The following is a 10,252-nucleotide window of genomic DNA, read 5'->3' on the forward strand; positions in this document are numbered from 1 at the left end:
AAAATCATCCCCAAAAAATTAATTACCAAAGACTAAAACGAAGGACATGTTTCCTATAATTATAGTTATAGTTAGTTTTGTAAACATGAAATAGTAGTTTCAGTTAGTTTTCGTTTTTTAAAAAACATTTTCATTTTTATTTTATTTTGGTAACAATATTGTTTTTTGAATTTTAGTTTTGCTTTTTTTCATTAGTTTTAGTTAACTAAAATAACTCGATACCCTCCCTTCTTACTTTGACCATCTCCAAACATTTTTGTTTTGTTTATTTTATTTGAACTGAGTCAAATGCCATTTTTAGCATACGTCGCGGGCCACTGAAAAATTGACGGCGGGTCGCAAATGGCCCCCGGGCCGTAGGTTGGAGACCCCTGCAATAAATTATGTAGAGTAAATTTGACTCTATTTAGAGTCAAAATAAAGAATGGAAAAAAAAAATTAAATAAAAGTCACTCAAGGGTTGAGGAATGAATTCACAACCTTCAGCTTGTGAGACAGCCAAACTACTCCCTGATGAGCCCCGCAGCTCCGGCTTTGTGTTAGTATATCGCTCATGTCAGCTGGAATCTTCGTAACGTTGGTCTCGTGGATATAAGCAAACAGTAGGCGGGCCGTAGCTCAAGTGGTAGTGTGGCAGTCTCTCAAGGTGAAGGTCGTGAGTTTGTTCCTCAACCCTTGAGTAACTTTTTTTCGTTTCTTTATTTTTCATTTTACTCTCTGCCAAGTGTAAATATTAGAGTACTCAAAAATTGAGTCTATTTGGTCCTAATCTAAATAGTTAAATTTACTCTACAGAATTTACTATGTAGACCAGAGTGGCTAAGACAGGGGTGTCAAACATACGACCCAGTCTGCACTAAGCTTGTTTTGTTCATAAATGTCATTTCTGCAAACAGGCAATGGATTTCATATCCTCACTTTGTGCTACACCAGTTTTTTTTTTTCTTCTTCTCGACGGTACCTCTTCAGCGGCAGTTACATTCGTGTTGCAACTAGTTTTGCCCTGTCAGATAATAATCATTTTCCGCTATTAGCCTCCAGGCATACACAACTACAGCAATACTGAACACACAAACACACTTGTCAATAAAACGTGCCATCTCACACATGCTGCACACTCCGAGGGTGGATTAATGTGCGAACAAGTTATTGATGCGACTGCCTCGCTGGTCAATGGTGTGAACAGCTTTTTCAGGAACAGCACTTTGCACACGCACAACATCAGCATCAGCACAACTGAATATACAACAAGGGTTGTATCTAAAGTCTACCGTACACATCATTTAAACAATCTATAAAATCTCAAATGGGCCAAGCAGTCTATGCATAAATACAGTATACAAAACAAAAATATATTACATGCAGCCATTATTTTTTCTTAATAGGCCCGCAATTGAAAGCTTATAGATTTTGCAACATTTTGCAAATGAAAGTCAATTCAGACGAGGGTTTGAAAATCTTGAGTGCAACTATCTGTGCATTCTATATGTAAACATTTAAAGTTCCACTTGTGTACGTTTAAAGGTGTCTGACATTTGTCCATTGCTGTTTGGAAACACAACATTCAAGGAAGCCAAGGACAGCAGCCAACCAGGAACAAGCGCAAAACGAGTCCACCAATCGGGAGCGGGTTACGCACAGCTGAATTTGCATATGCAGACACGACACAGGAATCAAAATCCCAAGATGTCTGCGGAACCAGTCCACCAATCAGGAGTGGGGGTTCGCACAGCGATATTTGCATATGACACTGATAGTCGCTTGCCTCCGCGGCTTGGCTGGAGGGAAAACGTTGAGTCTCTGCCCAGAAATGTACTGGACAGGCCAATATACATACATACAGTACACACACACACATATATACATACATACATACACACACACACATATATATATATATATATATATATATATATATATATATATATATATATATATATATATGGAGAGAGAGAGAGAGAGAGAGAGAGAGGCTACATTCACATCTTGCTACATTCACATCTTGCTAGCAGTTTTTTTAGTTTAAACTACACATTCACATATTGTCAACCATCAAAGTGAGGCGCATGACTGCTGAGACAGTTTATCAACAATTTTTTCAAAGTATTGAACACATGAGTTTGTCCACTATGCATAGCTAAGCTCATTACAAAACACTTTCAGATTCTTGCATACCACTGTCCGCACAGTTAGACCACAAGAAAACAGCCTGCAACAAACTGTTGGAAGCATAGAATCGTCTTTTGGACTGATCAAAATAGTGTGTCCCAATAGTTTTGTCTGTGTGGGGTATTATGGAGATTCCCCATCCAACCTGCTTCATAACAGTTCAAAGGAGACACAGCAGCAGCTGCTGAGTCAACATTCAATATTTGGAGTATTGCTGCCTCGGGACAGACATGACAGCAGGCGGCAAGATTGAAAAAGAAGCAGCCTTGCCGTCTGTCCATTGCAGACTCGGCTCCAGCGCATCAGTCACACCAATTTCATTTCTCTGCTTTTTGGGCCACATGTTTCCTGGCCGATGACCTCTCGCCCAAACTGCTGTAATCCTTCAACAATGATGCAGCGATCTGGCGCCATGTCAATCCTACAGACCACCACTGACCAGCGGATGCAGGGCTTCATGATTAGGTTCTAAGCAAAAATAAATACATCAATAAATAAATAATTCAAAATGTGTTTGTTTATTTTACACTATACTCATTGGCTGCCAAAAAGGATAGGGGACACAGGCAGCGGGCAATCAAGGCAGGTTAGGGGGGTCACATTTTTTAAATTATTTTATGCTAAATTCAGCTTTAGTTTAATTTAGAGGAGCTGAAGACACCAGCACGTGTTAGTTGCTGTTTGCCACAAGTCTTGGGTGTGAGAGGATTTGTGTATTTTGCAAATCATAATCAGTCCCAGCAAGCCCACCACTGTCAGATTGGGATTGCATTAAAAAAAAAATATATATATTCAAGTTTAAATTATCAGGTGAGATTTATGTTTGCCCAATCGTCAATACAAACTATGTCAAGTATTATTGATAGGTATTAGGGGTGTTAAAAAAAAATCGATTCGGCAATATATCGCGATACTACAGCACGCAATTCTCGAATCGATTCAATAGGCGGCTGAATCGATTTTTAAACTTCCATTTTAATGGAAAAATATTCAACAAAACGTCTTACTTGGGGTTAGGGTTCACACCTTAAGCATGGAAGAATGTTATATGAACGGAACATTAAGCCTTAATATATTATTTCAAAGCTGTTCAAAAATGAAACAGATTACATCCTGACTGAAGTTTCAGATAAATAAATAACACATTTTCAGACCAATCTTACACTCTACAAGTTTACTGATTAGTATTTTCTAAATTTGAATGAAAAAAATCGCAACAATCGACTTATAAATTCGTATCGGGATTAATCGGTATCGAATCGAATCGTAACCTGTGAATCGTGATGCAAATCGAATCGTCAGGTACTAGGCAATTCACACCCCTAACAGGTATTATGGTATTTGTCTGGGAAATTTCATGTATATATGTTTTTGGTAAATGCACGCATGTCTAAGTGCACTTGTATATATAACTAGGTTTATACATTTGATTTTAAATAATAGTAAATTCGTATTGTATTAATAATGAAATGAGTTAAAATATATAAAGTAAAAGGGGTAGGACTAGGTAAGTTTTTAACTTCTTCCTACTCCCTTTTGAACATGTAAACTATGATTGATTGATGATTTTATTGGGGTTTTCTTTTCTTTTAATTTCTGTTTTTTTCCCTGCTGTTTGCTTGTTTAAATGTTCAATAAAAAAATAGAAAAAAAAGTATTCCAATTAACATTTATTACTCGTATTTAGTATGCGTAATGTTTTTGCCACAGATGCCCTAATTTACCAGCATCGTGTGTTTGATGTCACAAATGGCTCATACATCAGTAAGTATAATCTCAATTTGTAATGCTAAAATGTGATTATTATTATTATTAAAATGTCAAATTACAGTTTACTTGCATTACTGAACATAGAAGTTTTAGTGTTTGAATGTTGTGTTTGATTAATTTGTGACTTCTCAGAAACTGGCTCAAATTCGGGTATTAAAAGGTGAAGGTTCCTCATTCCTGCTCAAATGCTCAAAATGTTAAAGCACTCACTGGAACCGAGTGTGCATTAAATCACTTCACGATGTTGGATGTTCTCCATTTGCTTTTAGTCATAAACTTGACACTTTTTTTAAGTGCATGATAACAATACACTTAGAAAGACGCAAGAGGACAAACTTCCCATCGCCACCACTCTCGAATGTAATCTCTGAGTGTGTTTGAGCAATTACAAGAACTTGGATTGCATTGCATCTTGGAGCCTCTTCAGGTTTATGTAACACTCGTGTGCATGACAATTCAACGAGCCAGATGACTTATGGCATGACAAGCACATTAAGCTGAGGTTGACCACTGACAATTAAAAGAAGATCAATCAAATGACCACAGCTTCACTAGTAGCAGAGCCTACCAGTATTTATGATGAGATGATGTGCAACATTTCCGTCTGTTTGTTCCAGTACATCCTTTTTAAGAATAAATTACCTAAGGGAAACTGACGGAACTAAGAATCACCAAATTGGCACACTCCCACCACCAACGCTAAACAACCTCATGACGAACTTGCAACAAGAGCTTTTCAACGTGGAAAGGAAAGGGAGATAATGATGAAAGAAAGTTAGCACTCACTTGAAAGTGTTTAACCGCCCAAGTTCATCGTCGTCGTCACACGGCTCCATCTCCTTGAGGACAAACGAGTAATCAAACCAAGACGGCTGGAAAACCTGTGCTCACCACCAGCAAGAGTCAAAATAGCCAGAGGAAAGATCTCTTCTTCTTCTCCTGGGTCCAACTTCCACTTCCTTTGAATTCCTCAACTCAGTGTCCTGTATTTCTCAGTTTCCTATTTTTTTTTCCTTTTACTGCTGACTTGGTGCCAAATGTTCCAGCTTAGCAGGACTGCACAACACCGCTGGTGATGATGATTTAGCTTGCATCTGGGCCAGTGGGGATAAACTTCATTCACGTTCACACAAACACTGACAGACACACGCACATCCCGACACACACACACACACACACACACAAAACTCTGCCATGGACGCAAAGCATCTCATGCACTGCGAGATTGTGACACAACGAGACGTGTGATAAGCCGCGGCTCGCAAATGGGCCGCATTGACACAATGGCTTGAGGATCAATATGCAATTCACCGATGGCATGAAACTTACAGTGCATGTGTAAATGCAAAGTGTGCAAAAGTTTTGTTTTTGTTTTTTTGTTTTCTTTTAAAACTATTACATCCATCCATCCACTTTCTTGACAGCTTATTCCTCACAAGGGTTGCGGGGGGTGCTGGTCGCCAGCCAATCACAGGGCACACAGAGACGAACAACCATCCACACTCACGAACACACCTTGGGACAATTCGGAGCGCCCAATGAACCTGCCATGCATGTCTTTGGAATGTGGGAGGAGACCGGAGTACCCGGAGAAGACCCACGCAGACACGGGGAGGACATGCAAACTCCCCCCAGGAAGGCCGGAACCTGGACTCGAACCCGAGTCCTCAGTCCTGGGAGGCGTACGTGCAGAGAACCTATTCAAAACCGCAAAGCCTTGTGTGAAAAGTCATTGCACCCGTGCTAAATCATGATTATACTGTAGCTAATCACATTTTTCAGTACATTTTCACTGACAACACCCAAGCATGATTACCTGCAGAACCTGCTAATTCAATAATTCATTTAAATAGAACCTGTCTGACAAAATGTCAGCCAATAGAAGTAAAAACAAATCTGCCCTGAGTGATAGAAATTCAAGAACAGATGAGAACTAAAATAATTGACAACTATCAGTCTGGAACAGGTTACAAAGCTATTCCTAAAGCTTTAGAACTCCAGAAAACCCTTGTGACAGCCTTTATCCACAAATTGAAAAAGTCAAGCTCAATGGTGAACCTTTCCAAGAGTGGCTCCCCAGAGCACAGCGACAAAACTGAGCATGACATCGAATCCTTGAATCACCTCACAAGGATATACAGCAATGACATCTGAATGCCATTTGGACTAGATAAGTGTAGGTCTTTGGCGAATGATATCTCGGCTAGGGGAGAATTAAGAGATTGAACTACTACAAATACCTGTGAATTCCACAGGGAAATAGTGAACACAAGGAGGCAAGCACAGCTAAATACCTGAAGAGAGTGAAGCAGATCCTCAATACTTAACCGAATGGCAAGAGTATGATCTAGGCCATTAACACCTACAGTAGTCGGAAAGCGCACTGGCGTCCTACCCTGGCCACTGGAAGTGATGCAAGCCACTGATAACAAGGCAAAAAATCTCCTTCCAATGCCACACAACACCCTTAGTCCAGCATCCTGAGGTTGTATGAAAAGAGAGGGGGCGTCATGGGCACGAGTATCCTGCTATATAAATAAACTTGCCTTGCCTATCCAGTAGGAAACAACACAAGATGGTGGCTCCCAGGGACGCCCTGCTTCGTGAATGCCTCAGGCAGCAGAAGCGCAGTAAGGAGAAGGAGCCAGATGGACTGTCATGGAAAGACAAGCCACTGGCCCTAAACACAAAACCAATAGAGGCTTGGGTCTACCTGTGGCTCACATGGGTTGCATTTTGAAGTTTGAGTTGTACAGGGTGAACAAAAATGAGATAAGACAGACGCATGTGGTGCGCCAACATCACTGACTACAACATCCAATAGGGAACTTCTAAGGCTGCCAAAAACATGGGTCTTTCTGAGAAGCGATCTGTGATCCAGCAGATACTGGATGATGGAACACCCATCTATCTTCTCACTCAAAGAAAAGATTGGATAGAACTGAAGGCACTGGAGCAGCCAAAAAAGCATGAATCTCATAATTTTGATTGATGGATCAGCAGAATGATGGATCTGCCAGATGACAGCATCGTCCACATTTTCCATGTTACTGACCAAAGTTCAGATTTGGTGTACCTTTAAAAAGTGTCTCCTAAATATCGAAGTGCAGTGAATTTATCATTTATGACTTTCTTATACGAAAGCTGACATGTACACCCACGCACACACAGCAAGTGTCTCCCCCGTCCCCTCAATAAATAATAGGGGTGTGAATTGCCTAGTACCTGACGATTCGATTCGTATCACGATTCACAGGTCACGATTCGATTCGATACCGATTAATCCCGATACGAATTTATAAGTCGATTGTTGCGATTTTTTTTCATTCAAATTTAGAAAATACTAATCAGTAAGCTTGTAGAGTGTAAGATTTATATGAAAATGTATTATTTATTTATCTGAAATTTCAGTCTTATAGAGGTTGTAATCTGTTTCATGTTTGAACAGCATTAAAATAAAATATTAAGGCTTAATGTTCCGTTCATATAACATTCTTCCATGCTCAAGGTGTGAATCCTAACCCGAAGTCAGACGTTTTGTTGAATATTTCTCCATTAAAAATGGACGTTTAAAAATCGATTCACACACACACACACACAAAAAAAAAAAAAAAAAAAAAAGGCAATGATGATAAGACGCTGAATCGGTAAGACTACCGAATAAACAATTCTGAGCTCTTTAAAAAAAAAAAAAAAAAAAAAAAAAAAAAAATAATCGTTTTTTTTTTATTGAATCGATTCGAGAATCGCGCGATGTAGTATCGCGATATATCGCCGAATCGATTTTTTTTTAACACCCCTAATAAATAATAAGAAGAATTATTTAAAATAAATAAATAAAACACATTCGATGTTAGGGGTCGGAGTTGAGAATGTTGCCATGATATTAAAAAAAAAAAAAAAAAAAAAAAAAGGATAAATAAACAGAGCCGATATACTAAACTTGTTGCAGTTTGCACATTGAAGCCAACGCTGAGATGGGAATTTAAAAGATTTAGAAGAAGAAATTAAAGGGCAATGGAAGATGTTGATTCAAATGTCACAAAGGCTTCCACTCCACTTGAGGAAGAAAGTAGCAGAAAATAATGCAATCGAAAAAACCTGACACCCATCTGACACCCATCGTAGGCGATATACATGTCACAGAGTCTGGCCAAAGGGGACAACACAATCCTTCAAACAAGTGCAAGTCGAGCGTCTGAGGTCAAGGTGCATCCATTCAACCAGCAAAAAATACATCGGGCGGCCATACAGATACTTGAATGGAGAGATGCAAACATACCATGTATATATATTGGATTATCATCAACGACAAAAAACTCGGAACATGGTATCTTACCTCATGGCTCAGTGCGCCATCCTGCTGCGTCTGCGCTCGAGTATGCCCTAATCCTCAAGCTGCCATCAGCTAGAGGGGCAGGCTCCAACAATAACCACAACTACAGTGAAATTACTTTTATGTGTGGGTCAGTGGGGGTGGGGTGATGGATGAAAAAAGAAAGAAAAAAAAGGTTAATAACTGTGCAACAGAGTCACAGAGCTTTGGAGGTGGGGGAGTGAAACAGTTTGAAAGATGCTGGGGACAGGGAAAACAGCTGGCTCTTTATAAACTCTTACCTAAAATGCTCAAATGGACCAGTCATCGCAAAGTTTGCCAAAAACACTGCAGTGTAGAACTCGGAATTGTGATTTTCAGCGGATGACTTTCCTTCCCACCAAGCTGGTGCCCTCCAACCACGCATTTTCTATACCGGTTGCCCTCACTTGAGGTTACAAGGTGGGGTGCAACCTGGAATCACCGCCAGTCTCTCGCATAATGTGTATAAACTCCACACGTTAATGAATGAATAATAATGAGGATAGCATTTACACCGAGGTAACAGTAGGCCTATATTATATTTAAGTAAAGTTAAATTCCTACATCAGTTTTACTTTCTTTCCAGAAATTGTTTCCCGTGAAGCAGTGGCGAGCGGTGACATTTTGTACTGGACATGCAGAAGACTCACATATGTACGGAGCCCCTAAGGTGACATGGTAGAGAAAAAAAACAACTTTGCGTTCCCTCGCAAAACATTTTGCGTTCCCTCGCAAACTTTGCGAGGGAACGCAATCTTTTCGTTCGAACGCAAAGTTGTTTTGCGAGGGAACGCAAAGTTGTTTTCTTCGCCTGCCATGTCACCTTCGCTGCGCCGTAAACACTTCCGGGTCATCTTCCATGTGAACAAAAGAGACGAAGATGGAACGTTTGTAAGCATGAAACAAAACAGTGGGAAAGCTTTCCCAAAGCGACTAGGATGGAGCATGTATTTTTCCACTGCTTTGTTTACACGTCGCTTTTGTTCACATGGAAGATGACCCGGAAGTGTTTTCGGCGCAGCGAAGGTGACATGGTAAGCGAAAAAAACAACTTTGTGTTCCCTCGCAAAACAACTTTGCGTTCGCGAGGGAACGCAAAGTTGTTTTGTGAGGGAACGCAATCTTTGCGAGGGAACGCGAAGATGTTTTGCGAGGGCACGCAATCTTTGCGTTCCCTCGCAACCTTTGCGAGGGAACACAAAATGTTTTGCGAGGGAACGCAAAGTTGTTGTTTTTTTTCTACCATGTCACCTTAGGGGCTCCGTACATATGCAAGCGCCGGTAAGGGCGGGAGGTAAAATTTTTGGGGGGTATTTTTTTATTATTAATTTCAATATTAAATATTATTTTATACCACTGTGTAGGTATAAAATTAAAGCAGAAATATTCAGGACTGACGCATGTTGATACGCGCACACTGTAATGTAACCAGTTCCGTGGTGTATGAAATGACAAAATCACAATTTGCCAATTAGTTGGAATTTACAGTATTCGGAACTGGCTCGTGACCATGATGTAAACACAACCCGGGAAAAGGGAAAAAATGACACCGCAGAAAAGCAGCAAGAGGTTTCAACCAACAATAAAGTTTACTGACCTATTTGGACAACCGCCTAGCCACTGACGTTTCTCGTATGTCCTTTCTTGGAAAGTGAGGAACGAAATTCGTCCCCGTTTTCGTGATAATTACTCCAGTAGGACGACTACTTGAAATGATATTTTCGCTGGACCATTCCTGGAGCGCGCCGGAGGACCGCGGAGCACGGCCGAGAAACGCTGGAGCTTCCTCGGGCATGAAATATGGCCATTTGCCGGCCCTCTATCTCCGGGACGCAAAGCCACTGACTGCTAGCCAGTGCTAGTTACAATATAAACAGCACAGTAAACAGCTGTCGATGCTAGCAGGGAAAAAAGTACAACAACAAACAACGTCAACTGAACTGCACGCCTCTTACC

At 40.4% G+C, this 10,252-nt stretch overlaps 1 protein-coding gene across 3 annotated transcripts in view; it reads right to left on the bottom strand.

Annotated features, from left to right (window-relative positions):
* The window catches only part of LOC144013474 (FERM and PDZ domain-containing protein 4-like), a 49,958-nt gene extending 39,749 nt beyond the window's left edge, over positions 1–10,209 (bottom strand). Inside the window, exon 1 of one of the 3 annotated variants that reach the window (XM_077512420.1) lies at positions 9,894–10,209. Coding sequence is in view for 2 of the 3 variants with exons in the window: in XM_077512417.1 (XP_077368543.1) it covers positions 4,726–4,775 (50 nt within the window). In the remaining variant the exon portion in view is untranslated. Of the gene's footprint in view, positions 1–4,725; positions 5,039–8,278; positions 8,384–9,893 lie in introns of those variants that run through there. The other 2 variants (XM_077512419.1, XM_077512417.1) reach the window with 2 other exon arrangements.
* Positions 10,210–10,252: the final 43 nt, after the last annotated feature.

Source organism: Festucalex cinctus, chromosome 2 (assembly GCF_051991245.1).
Source record: "Festucalex cinctus isolate MCC-2025b chromosome 2, RoL_Fcin_1.0, whole genome shotgun sequence".
Taxonomy (NCBI): Eukaryota; Metazoa; Chordata; class Actinopteri; order Syngnathiformes; family Syngnathidae; genus Festucalex; species Festucalex cinctus.